General features: G+C 45.8%; 7 protein-coding genes across 7 annotated transcripts; 2 read left to right on the forward strand and 5 right to left on the reverse strand.

Moving 5' to 3' along the window:
* Nucleotides 1-216: 216 nt before the first annotated feature.
* KY384_004724 (uncharacterized protein) lies at nucleotides 217-1,538 on the forward strand (the record flags this gene model as incomplete). The annotated part of the gene is made up of 2 exons (XM_044813229.1): nucleotides 217-440; nucleotides 815-1,538. 2 exons carry the CDS (start codon nucleotides 217-219, stop codon nucleotides 1,536-1,538), a joined length of 948 nt encoding a protein of 315 aa, XP_044669507.1.
* Nucleotides 1,539-3,754: 2,216 nt separating this feature from the next.
* KY384_004725 (uncharacterized protein) lies at nucleotides 3,755-5,097 on the reverse strand (the record flags this gene model as incomplete). Its single annotated transcript, XM_044813230.1, has 2 exons — nucleotides 3,755-4,823; nucleotides 4,886-5,097. The coding sequence occupies 2 exons, from the start codon at nucleotides 5,095-5,097 to the stop codon at nucleotides 3,755-3,757; spliced, it is 1,281 nt and encodes a 426-aa protein (XP_044669508.1).
* Nucleotides 5,098-5,639: 542 nt separating this feature from the next.
* On the reverse strand, nucleotides 5,640-6,128 carry KY384_004726 (uncharacterized protein; the record flags this gene model as incomplete). The annotated part of the gene is made up of 1 exon (XM_044813231.1): nucleotides 5,640-6,128. The coding sequence occupies one exon, from the start codon at nucleotides 6,126-6,128 to the stop codon at nucleotides 5,640-5,642; it is 489 nt and encodes a 162-aa protein (XP_044669509.1).
* A 956-nt stretch (nucleotides 6,129-7,084) lies between these two features.
* KY384_004727 (uncharacterized protein) lies at nucleotides 7,085-8,438 on the reverse strand (the record flags this gene model as incomplete). Its single annotated transcript, XM_044813232.1, has 2 exons — nucleotides 7,085-8,177; nucleotides 8,227-8,438. The coding sequence occupies 2 exons, from the start codon at nucleotides 8,436-8,438 to the stop codon at nucleotides 7,085-7,087; spliced, it is 1,305 nt and encodes a 434-aa protein (XP_044669510.1).
* Nucleotides 8,439-9,454: 1,016 nt separating this feature from the next.
* Nucleotides 9,455-10,435, reverse strand: KY384_004728 (uncharacterized protein; the record flags this gene model as incomplete). Its single annotated transcript, XM_044813233.1, has 1 exon — nucleotides 9,455-10,435. The coding sequence occupies one exon, from the start codon at nucleotides 10,433-10,435 to the stop codon at nucleotides 9,455-9,457; it is 981 nt and encodes a 326-aa protein (XP_044669511.1).
* A 794-nt stretch (nucleotides 10,436-11,229) lies between these two features.
* Nucleotides 11,230-12,761, forward strand: KY384_004729 (uncharacterized protein; the record flags this gene model as incomplete). The annotated part of the gene is made up of 2 exons (XM_044813234.1): nucleotides 11,230-11,441; nucleotides 11,489-12,761. 2 exons carry the CDS (start codon nucleotides 11,230-11,232, stop codon nucleotides 12,759-12,761), a joined length of 1,485 nt encoding a protein of 494 aa, XP_044669512.1.
* Nucleotides 12,762-13,102: 341 nt separating this feature from the next.
* KY384_004730 (uncharacterized protein) lies at nucleotides 13,103-14,173 on the reverse strand (the record flags this gene model as incomplete). Its single annotated transcript, XM_044813235.1, has 1 exon — nucleotides 13,103-14,173. One exon carries the CDS (start codon nucleotides 14,171-14,173, stop codon nucleotides 13,103-13,105), a length of 1,071 nt encoding a protein of 356 aa, XP_044669513.1.
* Nucleotides 14,174-15,006: the final 833 nt, after the last annotated feature.

The following is a 15,006-nucleotide window of genomic DNA, read 5'->3' on the forward strand; positions in this document are numbered from 1 at the left end:
GGTCTAGTGCGAGGGCTTCAACGAGATCGATTGGGATTAGAGTAGCCCTATGAACCTTGGCATCTGGCACTGCTCCCACACTGTGTTCTTAGATAGCTTCCTACCACACTGTATCTAACACATGAGCCCCATATCATCCTATCTTTCATCTCTCTCTATTAGTGCTCACTCAACAATAAGCTCTAATTGTTCGGGATTCTAGTTGCTCATCTCACAATGGAGTCGTTGCCTCCAGAAGTCCTGCTTGCCATCGCGGAGCACGTCCCGACATCAAGCAAGAACGATGATAAGTTCACATCCCAGTATAATCTAGGCGACCTTCGCTTGGTCAACAAGGCCTGGTCAGACGCAGCCTCGCCCGCAATGTTCGCGACTATCCCACTTTGGATCGGATCGAAGAGTCTACAGAATTTGACAGCCATTTCACAACATGCTGCATTGTAAGTACGCCGAGACCTCGACAAGGTCCTAAACTGAAGGCTTCAAGCTCAAATTACGTACATACGATTCAATTCTCCACATTTCAATACGAAGAAGAGCGATCAATCATTAAGGAAAAGCATGAAGCGCGCGTACCTTCATCCGATCCCACCAATTCCAGATACGCGAAAGATTTGAGCACGAGTTTTAAGTATGCAGTGGAGCAAAGTAGCTTGTATCGCGCCAATCAGGCAAAAACCATCCTATCACACGCCTTTAGGAGGCTTCATAATCTACGAGTATTTCAAGCCTTCGGTCCGAGTTCTTGGATTGGGGCAAAAGAACTTCATTCAGCCTTTCATCATCCCAGTACTGCTGTATTTACTTTCGACAGCCCGAGGTCACTCATCATCGCTTTAGAAGCTCTTGATGAGATACGAACACAGCTCACAGCCCTACTTCTGGGAGCGCAGGATATTGTCCAGTGGAATAGGAAGATGACATGCCCTCGGCGCCACTATCTCAACTTTGATAATTCCGCTATGCCTTCATTTCAAATGTTGGCTAAAACACTTGAGCGAAGCATGCCTGCCTTGCGAGCTTGGTCAGCCCTTACATATCTTGAGGTACATGTACCATACCGCTCTCATGGACAATGGCCCAGACCCAACCCTCAGCACGAAGTCACCGTGCAACGAAGCCTCAAAACACTTTTTGAAGCACTCGTCAATCTTGAAATGTTCTCTCTGTCAGGAACGACGAAAGGAGACTCATCAATTGATATTGTGACTGATTACATCTCGTCGGATTCTTTACTTGGAATCCGCTCGCTAAAATTGGGTCTGATGTCTTTCAGAGATATAGCTGAGATGACGACTTTTTTTGGACGTCGTTCTAAGCACATAATGTATGTCGACCTTTACTATATAAGTCTACATGATCACAGTGAACACAAGGAACGTGTATATGACAACATGAGGCAAGAATATGACTGGACGGCGTTGAAGGGATTTTTCCTGGAATCCTCTCCTGGTGATCCCGACGCCGACCTAGCACCTTTCTTGCGTTCGGAGACGGACAGAAAGCCACCGTTACCCTTATGGTTTTACAAGGTCTAGCCTCCAACACAACATTTTAGACTCGACAGACAAAAAAAAGAGATCTAGATGCCCGAATCCATTACTTGGCATCGGGCTGGTACGGCCTATCGACACGGTCAATACGGAATGATGAACTTCTGATGAGGTACGACGCACGGCTACCTAGCATATCAATAATCAGCCAGATCTCCAATGAAAATGACCCAAACAAGTAACGTTGAACGAGACTCAAATGACACCGGCTAACCTCAATCATGCCCATACTCGCGTGTAAAAATTCGTCTGCAGGAACAACGCTTTTCATATTTCATACTAACTGTACGTAACCAAAACCCAAAAACTAATATATTAGTACAATACCCTCGAGTCTCTACCACATACTCGTTCCACTTTCAATGCCTGCAGGGCGACATCCTCATGATCCAAAAACTTGACAACTCTATCTTGAAAATCTTGGGATATCGCAATATAGACCTGCATGTCTATCTCACTCACGTGATATCCAACTCCCCTCCTCAAGTCTTAGCTCCCATCACATATATCTCCCAACCTCCAAACCCAATTAAAATCGCAGGCTCTTCATGACCTCCCATGCTTCCCCATCTGGATCCGATATCAATCACATCTCCCCACCCCATCTCTCACCCCGGCAAATACCCACACTCACCTTCCAAACATCCCCAATACACCTCCCATCCAGTCCAGAATCGCAGGAAATATCAACAGCAGGTACGTAAAGCTTTATCCCCTTCCCCCTCTCCCCCAATTACATTCTCATGCATCCTCCCCTTCCCCTCCATCCCAAACCCACCCCACTACGCACAGCCCCCTCCCCCTTGACGTAACAATATCCTCCACCCGAAAGAGCGTCTACGTGAGGCAGACAGCCGCCATAACCAACCCCTGCCCCACCCTAGTCAGGTCAGACAACATGTCACGCTCACAACTCTGATCCATTCCCACTCCCGCTCGCGTCAGGTGACGGCGAAATCCAACTTCTATTGCAATTGCCTCGGCTGTCGTTGCATAGGTACTCGTGACGAGTCATGAGTTGTGAGTGTAAGCTCTGTAGATAATAGTTGAGATTTGGCAGAGGTATGTAATACCTGCGCGCTGTATGCGGACAAGATTTCTTGACTTAGTTGGTAAAGGGGTGGGGGGCAGGCGGGGGGTGCTGTGAGTGTATGGTATGTACGATGGCGAATATGGGGTGGAAGCTGAGTTGGGGGGTGGGACGAGAAGGTGGTAGAGGTGAGGGTGAGTGGAGTGGTGATACAGTACATGGAGCTTAAAGAAAGGGGATCAAGAGGTAAGCGAGCATCAGATGTTCCGTGCACAGGGAGGGATGGAGGTCGGTGTCAGTATCCAGTAGTAACCAGGGTGACCACATACACAAGGTCTTTCTCCGGTAAATGTTATTGAGTTGCGACATGGATCGTCTTGTGAAATGACTAGTGTGGTAAACTATGATGTATTGTTGGGCAGTGGCAAGGAAGGCAACGAAGCTTTCAGGCAAGCGCAACAGGGAGACTTTGTATGTTTCTCAGAATGTGTGGGGTACCAAATTCGCGGTAGCTTGTAAGACGGATTCGCGATACTGAAGTGTTACGGAAGCTTCAGTGAATCGAGAGCGTGTGATGGGTGAAGCAAGGGCGTGTCCGAGTATTTTGTCCATGAAGTCGTGGGGTGGAGATCAGGACTTGATAAGGAGGAGGAGGAGGAGGAGGAGGAGGAGGAGATGGGACGTTGTGAGTTGAAGATGATGCCAATTATTGCGTGATAGATAGGAAGTTGGCGCAAATGGTATTGATCTGATGGTAGCGAGCTGTGAGTCACGTTTTTGAGCGTATTGGAAGGGAGAAACAGAAAGATGGATTGATTCTCCGATTAGGGCTGTATCGTTAGTTCGAGTTCGAGAGATCTTTGGTGAGGATGGTGGTAGCTAGGACGACCCAGAGCTGCAACTGAATATGCCATGATCACTGGAGTATCATCTCTGAAAAAATGTCGATCTGATTCCATATTTTGCTATCCGGCTATCCGAGTATGATCGTTTTTGACGTCTTCCTAGTCCAGTCGCTGGCGAGACTTCGCTGGATCCTTTAAAATTCATGCATAAAAGAGTACTATGTAATCGGACAGATCTTGCCGTGCTGCAGGTCGAATTGAATGTCTGCAGCCGATGAAGCAACACAGTCGACTAGATAAACACGAAAGTCTACCAGCAGCCAAAGTTATAAACCATGGTCATCAGTCAGCCTGTTGATATATCCTGTGACATCGACATTCCTGACTTTCCCAGAGTCATTCTCTTGCTCGACGTCTGCAATGATGAAGCTGGACAGGCGATCGAACCCATCCTGTCTTAGCTTGACTAAGGCATAAGGCCAATTCTCGGTCTCCTCTAGACATCCGTAATTGATCTGAACTTTTTCTAGAGTGTTCTTGTGACGAGAGAGAAAGGATGTTAAGTCTTTACACCCATTGGTGATCACCTTGTAAGGGTGGAGTTCAAAAGCGCGCAAGTTGTGGAAAGATTTGTTGGACGGAACGTAGTCCGTCCACTCAGTGAATCCATACGAGGCAACGTCCTTTATCATGAGATAAAGCTCATGGATATCTGGAGCTGCTCCAAGTATTCTTCTGATGCAGTATGCAAGATCTTCGACGTCGTCCTCGCTTACGAGCTCTAGATTCAGATCCCCTGTGTCAAACTTCTCGAGGCTTGTGAATAGCGGCATGACGTCGTTGAGACCGTACTTGAAAGCCTCACAAAGTGCTCCTATTGATAGTTTTGCATTCATTCCACGAACATACAGCCTCTCACGGCAAGCGTGTGCGATCTGGTTGTCTGGAATGTTCTTGTTGGAAAGTGAAGGAAGAGGGGATTCCTGGCCAGTGAACTTGAAGACCTTAGGTCGCTTCGACGCCTTCGCTAACGCATTTATGAAAATAGGAAAGCTGACTTCTCCGTCTGCTGATATCTCCCTACCATGAAGGAAGCCAAATCTGGTATAAAGCTCCCCAGCCCCGATGAATTCATTCTTAATATCAATTTCAATGGTCTCTAGATTGGTTAGGCTAGCAAAAGCTTGCGAGAGTATTTCATTCTCTTGTAGGAAATACTGATCATGAGATAATGTCTCATATGCCGTCGAATGAATATAGAGCTTCAGATTCAGGGTCGTTTGAGATAGATTTTGTTCCGTAAGGTAAGACCGAGCTTGGTGGACACGTTGGTACTTCGACCGCGAAATTGTTAGACCGATAGGCGAAAAGACGATTGTCTTTACTAAATGACGACTGCAATCGATGTAAGTCATGTGTTTGATCTTTTGATCGATGGATAAAGGTGAGATAAGTACATTTGGGGATGCTCAGCGATCTGTTGAAGATTCATTACGCTCTTGAGACCTATCCATAGTGCAACAACGTAGAACAGACGCGGCGTTACCACGCCTGAGAAATTCCTATGAGATAATCTGAGAGCTTTCAGATCCCTTCTTAACCCATAGTCATCAGCTGTAGGCAAATAGTCGACAATCAAGGTCAAGATCTCGTTAGCAAGACGATGCATTGCGCTATAAGTCCTCGGTGAGAACAGGTTGGTAATGGCCTCAATTCCACATTGGTGGAGATGCCAGAAATAATCAGTAGAGCTACAATGTGGATGCAAGGATTTAAGGAAGACCGATGTTAGTGATATCTAGGGGGATGTGAAGGCAGAAGGTGGTCGCTGGGAAAGAAGGATGGACAAGTGAAAACACGAGTATGACGTAATCAGGGTGGTTATTCTCTGAGCATCACTTTAGTCGCACTATACCTAATTGGGCGTGTCATAGGTACACATCAGCCACACCATTTTTCTTTGTATAACTCGCTTCCATCGATGAAATCTCATAAACACACAGAGAAGGGGAATCACTCCATCCCAAAGCCACGCGTAATCAAAGGTGAATGATTGGTGCAAATTCTGACATGAGGTACGCTAGTGCTACTTTGCACGAAAGAACCCTTGTGAGAAGGCTTCCACCGATAGGTAACAGGCTGTAGGCTGACACTGATGTAGAAATGGTTACTGCAGCTCAGGAAGGTCTGAGGCAGTTTAATTGATTGAAGTCACTCTCTTGGAGCAGGATCGAGTTCTTGGTGAATCCACTCAAACCCACTGACTTCGACGAGTCCCTTAATATAAGGTGCCACATCAACGTCGATATATTGATTTACTGCTTCCATTTGCAGTGTGTATCCCAAGATATAAAAACCTGCTATCGTGAAATGGCGCAAACGCTTGAAGTCCCCTAGTCTCATTCCGGCAAGGACTAGAGGCCAAAATGGTACCTCCGCTGCAGAGAGAGTCCCAATGAATTGAACTATTTCCAAGGTCTTCGCGTGCGAAAGAAGCAAAGTGCTTATCTCGAGCTTAGTTGCCCCAAGACTTATCCAGAGGGCAGCTTTTTCGAAAAGATATGGCCTAGCTATCTCGGAGAATCGTCGGTCAGTCAGTCTCAGGGCTTTGAGATCTGCTATTGGCGATGCATCATAGTCATGATTTAGAGACACCTCGCAGGCGACCTTGCCCAGGATTTCGACGGGGATCCTGTCCATGATCTTGCGCTAGGTCCTATCACTTGATACGGTCAGACCCAACTTGCTCAAAGAAGCCTTCGGCTACACGAACAGCGATGAAAGATGTCTGAGGGTCTTGCGGCGGGGACTATAGAGATAATAGCCAGAGAAGCAGCTGTACGTGCGTATTGTTTATAAAGGCAACCTACTTAGCTTATGTAGCAACCCAGCAGCGCTTGGACGAATGGGGCCCCGTCATAAACATAGATGAAATGCAAAGTATTAATTCATCAAGCATAAGTTCGAATGTCATGCGCAGACACAATCTAAATACACTGCTTAAGCTATGTGGCGATGTCAACGTAGCCAGAGTGTAGATTCGACTACATAGCAGAAAATTCTGATGTTTTGTTCGCAAAGCGGCGGTTGCTCCATCAACGCTCAATGTGCACAAAAAGTGCAACGAAGGTTGACGCATGCGCGTGATTTCATCGAAACAGGCAATCGCAAATATGATATTGGACTTCAGAGCTGAAGCTCATGTCACAATACAAGGGTTACATAATCCAACCCGAAGCTTTCGGGAATATGTAGCCTGACTTCTAGGGCATGAGGATGGAAATATCATACTCTAGGCCCTTGTGCATAGTTCTGTTTAGTTATGCATTGCGCCACCGATGTTCCCGAGTCTAAATAGGCTGTAAGAGATACGACAAGGACTGGAGTCTAGAGTACTTTCAGACTCGTGTGGTCATAAGATTACCCTCCATGTGCTCCATGCCATCAGAAATTTGGTGCATGCGTAGCACTCAGGCTATTCAGCGCAATCATCTCGCAGACATTCCATTGGTGTTGTGAAGTGAACCTATTTCGTAATGCTGCTTGAGCCGAGTGAAAATATTGGAACATTACTGTACCTAAGAGTATAGTCAGAGTCAGCGAGGAAAAGGTAAAGGGGATCAAATTGATCTTACCACGAAATTGATTCAAAGATTCTAGCTCAGATCAAGGCCATCGTCTTCGGTAAGTCCCTTGACGTAGCTTGTAACGTTGGTAGATTTAAACGGGTAAGGGTCTCGTCGTTCGGGGTCTCCAATGATGAAGCTAATCAAGCGCTTGAAGTCATACTTTCTCAAATCAGCTACAACACTATGCCAGTCTCTTGGGTAACGCCAGATCTCGTTGAATATGAGAACATTTTCCAAAGTCGTCGCATGAGACTTGAAGAAAGATGTCACTTCAACCACTGTCGCTTGAAAAGAACATATCTCCAGCTTGCGCAATTTGGGGAAAAAGCATGTGTAGGGCACGTAGCCCCAAGTTCGTGCGAAGTCGTCCGGATATGCGGTCCTAACATTGCTTCTGATGTTTAAGCGAAGCTCTTCAATGCGAGGAGCGTGATCAAGAACATCCTTCAAACAATCTGCGTAGGCGTTTTGATCAGCAATGCTTTGGGATCCTCCCAGAAGAAGAAAGCCATCAAAAGCTTTTACGTTTTTAAAAAGCAATGAGACATCCGCCCCGGTCTTGATAATTGCATCAACTAAAGCATTCTGGGGTATGACGTCCCACACCACCCCTACTACGGGGAGACGTTTTGAGATATCGTGCAAAGAGGGTTGTTCGGATATCCTCTGTCGATCTCGCACAATAATCTTGACGACACTAGGTGATTTGCAAGCACCAGCCAACGCTTCGATCAACATATAAGTGCTGTGAAGTCCGTCCCATATTAATTCGTGGCCATTGAGAAATCCAAGTCTTTCGTGAAGCTCCTTTGCACCAATAATGTCATTGAATATATCAATATGTATCTCATCCAAGCCAGATAAGGCGGCAAGCGCTTCAGTGAGGATTCGCAATCCTATGCTTTCATTCTTCAGGAAAGTGGTATCTTGTACGTAACTATTGTAGCCCGATAGGTGCGTCTGCATTGTCAAGTCGAGGACTGCTTTTGATGAATACTGCTTGAGTACTGGTGATTGATACAGCTTGAGGTCATATTCAATCGTGTGGCGATACCCATATCCTTTTTCAGCTGATCCAAAACTTATCGGTGAGAATCTAATTTCTTTTACAAAATGTCGGCTAGCAAGTCTCGTCAGCGATGTCAACCAATAAAGAAAGGGACAAATACATTTGCGGATGTTCCGAGATCTGCTTTAGTTTCGTTATATTCCTTATACTCATCCATAACGGCACGGCTCTGAAGAGGTGCGGTGTTGCCGTGTGGCAAAGGCGTTTGTTAGCTAGTCGGACCGCCTTCAGATCAGTAAGAGTACCGGGGTCCTCGAATGGTGCGAGATCATCAATGATCTGCTCCAGGACTTCGTTGGGAATCTTATCCATTGCTCGGTGAAGACCTTATCCAGACTCTGTCATCACATGAGTCAAGCTTGTAAAATTGATTTGGTATCAAAGAACGGAGAGACGTGGTGCGGAATGGAAAACCTGCTGATTTGTTCTAAGGGTGAAATAGTTGAAGTGAGCAGCACGACATCAATCAGCGAGATTCCGTCATATCGAGGGATCGTCGTTGAGGAAGGAAGCAAATTTTCACGAGAGGGAGAAGTAAATGCTGAGAGGTGATGTGTTGGCGGTGGCAAACCCACTTTGCTTATTCCAGCCAATCATCAACGCTAGACCGTATTCAGAGTGTCATTCACGTAGAGGAATAATACACATGACACTCTTGATGCGAGCAAATGGCAGAAAGGTGTTCTGGCGGCGGTCTTAACATCTGTTGACGGGGATATAGCTTGACAAAAGCCATGTGACGATCAAGTCCAGGGAAAGACGCATGCGCAGGGTAGACTCCCAAGTGAAGCGGTTCTGTAATCAATCTCATTACAACACTCTCTCTAAGATATCCTTTTCAATCCTTGCAACACCAGACACGACCCAGACTTGCAGATGGGTCAATCTTGGATATCTGGCGCAAAAAACAGATGGAGCGCATTGTAAAATGTACTATCATGATATTCCACGCTTAAGCTTTTGAATCAGTATGAAGTAATGAGGAAGTTTGATTGCTCTGAGCTATATGATGATCATGGTGTCATCCTAGCTATCTGTGTACTGTGTATTGCAGAATCCCTTCCGTGAAGCTGATGTAAATGATATAGCTAGCTTGATCCGAGACCTGGATAAACTCAAACCGCTTGAATGGCTATGGTTATTGTGCAAACAGCTTGTCTATGATGATTTTCAAGCGTCAGGTGCGAGTGGCGAGCTGTGTCATGTAAAAAGACAATTGAATCTTAGAACATGTGAAATCTTTGGCGTTGTGGTGCTATGTATCAGTGTGTGTTATTGAGATGTAGGTAGGCTCCAACATTCTGATGGGATCAATGAGGAGACAGGTGTCAGGTTGTGAATTGATGCGCATGTTGGTCCATGTAGGCTTTCACAGGGTTGATATCAGAGTGTTTCAAGATGAATCCATGGGCAAGAATATCTTCCTTCTGCTCAAGGCAATCGAGAAGCTCCACATATTGCAGTCGGAGGAATGCGAGGTTTCGTGCTTCGTCTAATGTTCCTTCCCACTGGCCCATGTCTTCCAAGTATACAGATTCGAAATATATATTACCCAGAGTTTTGCGACAATTAGTCAATAGTGCGAGAATGTCCTGCTTCCTCGCGTCCATGCAGTGTAGCCTGACGTACCATAATGCCTCGTGATTTAAAAAGAAGGAGGGTAATACCCTGTCAATCCTTGTGCCGGAATGCTGCCCAGCATCCATGACATCTCCATATAGATCTATTTCTTCAAGATGGGGTACTGCGTCTAAGAGATGAGACAATGATTGCTCGCAGCGAGTGGCCACGCTGTCTTGATTCCCTGCATCGAGATCAAGAAAGCTATAGACACATTGGATATGAATCTTCTTCACGGATTTGAGAACCTCACGACCAGGACCCGAGTTCAGGGTAGAAAAGATGGCTGAGAGCGATTCAGTCAAAAACGGGTTCGCTTCTTTTTCTTGTACGCTATCCCATCCAGCAAGGCTGGCTTCTCTGCCTAACCAAATTTCGCGAAGTTTTACGCCCGACTTTTGGAGCGCTTCGATTAAGATTGCGACTGGTTCCCGATCGTTCACGCATAGCCTTTTTTGATAGAGGGATCCTATGGCGCGAGCAGCCTCTTTTGACCCGATGCCACAAGAGTCAGTGTATATACTAACGCTTTGTAGGTTGCGCAAGGCTCGCATGGCTCGAATCAGGATCTTTAGCTCCCTTTGATCCTCTTTAAGATATTGTTGACGATCAAGAATTGCCTTATAGCCCGCCGTATACTGAGCAGATTTGAGATTATACGAGCTCAGAGTTGTGCATCGCTCTTCCATGTCGCGTTCAATCTCTTTTGAGAAAGCTACGCCATCATCGGCAGGACAAATTCTGAGGGGTGAGAAGCCGATATACTTTACTGATGGACTTCTCGATTGCAGAATTAGTTCATTGGTATAGTGTAAGATATCGATGTATGGCTTACAATGATGTACTGTTCGCTATGTCAGTGAGGTTCTGTAGGCTTTCAAGGCCTAGCCAAAGAGGCACTTCTTCGAATAGTAGGGGAGTCGCGAGAGCTGCTAGTGCTTTATTGACGAGCCTCAAGCTCTTCAACATACCATCCAGCGATCTTTTATCTTGCTCAAAAGTTATGTCTGAGTCGATTGAATACACGATGGTATCAACAATCATCGTGAGAATCTCCAAAGGCAGTCTCTCGAATCCGCTTGAATTTCTCGAGGCCATAAAAGATTCAGTGCACCTAAGGCAGCCGTGATTCATGATCTGTCACGCGATAGATTAAAACTCTCAAGTCGACACTCAATCAGTTTAGCAATGTAGTAAGTACTTGTGACTGACGTAGATGAAGAAATTATTCAGCCTCCCACGATTAAGAAATACATCTATTCAAAGAGCTCATTGTCAATTGGAAAGGAGAGTAGGCGAATGTTGTAGATCTGTTGCAGGCAAACGCAGTAAGAAGTGAGGTGTGAAGTTGGGTGTTGATCACTATCGTGTTTTGAAACAGCCTAGCTAATCTAGCTCGAAGATATATAACATACGGCTGCCTCCGATGTCAAAGGCTTTTTTGATCTTCTGCCAATCTTCACGCGCGAGAACCTTCATCGCAATGGATCGCCTTCCGCTGGAACTCCTGGACGCCATCTTCCAGTACCTCACACCTTTAGACCATCAAGAGCACAAAGTCGGTCTTAGCAGCCTGCGCTTCCTATGTAAGAGAATTGCGTCCGCCGTTGCTCCTCATTTATTCTCAACAATCCCCGTATGGATAAGCGCAAAGAGCTTGAAGAATCTGGACGATCTCTCGAAACATCCAGAAATGTTCGTGCTTTGTGAATGCTGCTGTAGCAGTGCTGACATCCAAGAAGCTGTCAGTTTGTCGAGGAGATCCGCTTCTCGCCTCTTCAGGTCACGAGTCCTATGAGCTGGTTATCCCCTTCTGAGCAGGTCATCTGGGATTTCAATCCTCCCGCAGAAGCTATTGAAGGCTTTATTGACGCTGAGCGTCATCGAATCATCACCGAGGAGTACATGCGATGCCAAGAGGGCTTATTGAACAATAGCGACGCCATTCAACTACTCTGTACTGCTTTGTACCGTTTGTCGAATCTGAAAGCCATCGATTTTATTGTATTCAGCCACAAGATCGGGGCAGCCGAGCTTCGTGCAGCATACCCTACCTTCACACACGAAGAGTATCATTGGGACTGTTTAGCCGCCATCGATGTCTTCATTCCCGTGTTGAGAGCTCTCCCTCAGCCAATTCAGTCATTACGCTTCAGCGAAGACGAACGAGACTATTCCCATGATCCTACTCGGCATCTAGTGAAATCTGGAGCGGAAACAGATTCCATGAACATTGCCATTGAATTGGCCGAATTAGATTGGTCACATCTTCGAAGCTTGGAAATGCAGTATCATAAAAGCAGCAAGATTTCCACGCGAGGTATTATCATTGAGAAATTTGGCAAGGCGGTTCAATCGTTCATCAGAAGAGCGCCTAAACTTACAAGTCTGACAATCCTCAGCAAAAACCAAATCAGTATTGATACCGTCAATGGGATTTCCGGACTATTGGAGGGTATCGAGCTACAAAATTTGGAGCGCTTGCATCTATCATCCATGACGCTCTCGGAAGACAGCCTATGCACGTTTTTGTCTTACCACTCACTTACACTTCGTCGAATAACACTTGACTGCGTACGAATAACTGAGCCTAATGACTGGCCGTCCTTTCTTCATAGGTGGAGAAGCCTCTATCGAAAAAAGCTGGGCCCTGTCTCTAGCAATTTAAAGCTGTTCAGATTGTTGTTTTGTGACATTTCACATCTACAAACCGACGTGGATGTTGCACCGTTCTTGAAAGCTGAAACAGACGTGTCTCCTTTTGACGCAAACGATATTGAGATCGATGACGAGGTGGAAGATTCGACTTACTCTTCAGAGCCAGACCCAGAGCAAGATCCTTTAGAGTGGTTGTCTTATGGTGAAAGCCCCAACGGTTCTGAGTATGACACGCCCGATTGGTGGTCTGAAAACGATGAAATGGATGCGTTGGGAGAAAGTCCAGGATATTTAAATGACGAACAATCCAACACGGTCAACTCGCATACTAACGAAAACGGGCATTTTAAAGGATGATGATCCGAGAAGATGTAATCAGACGGTAGACTGATGGCCATCTGAATAGCGTGAGGTAAGTCAATAGATTTCTTGCCCTCAGAAATAACAAAAGATGATGACGTTTTAACGGCCTAAAAATCATGTATGGTCAATATCCTGCTGGTCAGTCGTACATTTACGCAATCAATGGCTTATTCATCGCATTTGATTGAATAAATCTTCCCATAATCTTTAGATCTATCCTCATAATCTTCATGAAAAGCCACTGCAGGGTCTTGCGATAGCAATCTACAATTCTGCCACCGTTTTCGAACTCCTCTCCCTGTGCCGCGTACTATCAGATGCTCTCTTAAATTTCTTCATGTGGCTTTGACGTATTTCACCAAATGGGACACCTGAGAGGTGGGTGTCTCAAGAGGATGCGCATCTCCATTTCGGCGAACGTAACTTATCAGCCTCTCTGATTGCTTACGTTTCTGATGCCTGCGAAGTTCAAGGCTTTTCAGCTTGTTGAAGGGAAGATCTCTGAACGAGGTGAGAGCCATGGACCAATCTTCATTGCCAGTGATTTTCAGATTGTGAAATTCCAAATATTCGATTGTCTGGGCATTGTTGTTTAGAAGACCTGTGATCTGGGTCAAGCTGCATTCGAAGCGAACAAGGGCCAATACGGTCAAAGTCCTGCAGGTCCAGTCAGGACTGAAAAGTGGAGCCAGGACTCGACCATCGGCTCTGTCCCAGTCTGAGGCGTATGCGACATTTGCGAGACAGACTTCATTGAGCTCCAACGAATTATTAAGCAGTTCGCGAGTCACTGTCAATTGTTTAACGTTTGGCGATCCATCATGGTCGACGAAGGGATCCATGATAGTAAGCTGTCGTAGTGCCTTACTGAAGAAAGCCGTGGGAAGACTCGACCTGTCAAGGGCGCGTTCAATGGGCATGGACCTTGTTTTATAAATCTCATTCAACGGAAAAGCCCCCTTGCGTTTGTTCAGCTGAGGATCATTGGCTGCTGGGTTTGTCTCATCATTGCTTGAGAAGGAACCTAAATTTATTGCTTCAAGATTCATCTCTGCCCTGGAGACGGCGTACAGGAAAGCCACTGGAGGATGCTCCGCCCCCATAGATAGTACCTGACCATCCAGATACTTGAAACTCCGGAAAATTTCCTTTGCTCCAATGTAACCATTAGCTCGGGTTATTGTAATGCTCCTGACGCCTTGCAAGCGCCTAAACGCTCGTGTCATGATTTTTTCGACCGCGTGATTGCGTTGCATCAAGTCTTGTGCATTGGTGTAATAATGGTAGGCTGCTAGATGTTTCATTCGGCTCAGTTCCAGGTCATCTAGGCAATCTTTCTCCCACTCCATACCCTGTCCTACAATCTCTTGACGACTAACCACATCAAAATGGCTCTTGACCTGCATTGTGGAGAAGACAATGTATTCAACTAGTTTGGATCTAGGTTAAGGGGTCATCAGCAATCCCCTTATACGACAGAGGCTCTGGAACTCGCATACATTACTGGGTGATTTGCCACATTCGACAAATTTTCAAGGCTCTGCAGACTGATCCACAGAGGCAGAAATCGAAATAAAGGCGCAGCAGCAATGTTTGCAAACACTTTAGATGTCAACCGGAGGTTCTTCAGATCGGCCCTACAAGCTGCACAATCTTTGCTGTCGACAAAGGAGACAACCATTTGCAGCAGTTCAGCTGCAAGTCTGTCCATTGCGCAAGAGGGCGTGGTTGAGTGCCAACAGATTGAGTGAAAGACAAACGTCAGAATACCTCAAAGAAAGCGGAAATGACAACAGTTTGTCAAGTGTTGACCGTTCCAGAAACGGGATATATTAGGGGTGCCAATCTCAATCAACCAATGGGTGGTGTCTGCAATTTACAAGGAAAAAGCCATTTATATGAGCCCTTTATATAGGTATTCATGATTACACTCATTGTTGAGTGTCTATGGTGGAGTATCAAGTTTGCCACTATCACAGCAGGTGTCATATAGACTGTGACACCAACAGTCTATTATCAAGCCGTCGAAGGCACACCCATATAAATGTAGGCCAACAAGAGCCATCCCTCACCCCAAAATGCAAATTAAGTCATTCATCGCCTTCTGAGTAGAACAACGATCGTCCACAATTTCAAAAGCAGGTTTGTCCTACCAGACAAGTTGCCTCTACAACATTGGAGGCTGCTTAACCTAGCGAAGGCCAGACCCTGTACTTCTGCTGGAGTCGTAAACAAATTT

Source organism: Bacidia gigantensis, assembly GCF_019456465.1.
Source record: "Bacidia gigantensis strain McMullin 20006 chromosome Unknown contig_244, whole genome shotgun sequence".
NCBI classification, from domain to species: domain Eukaryota; kingdom Fungi; phylum Ascomycota; class Lecanoromycetes; order Lecanorales; family Ramalinaceae; genus Bacidia; species Bacidia gigantensis.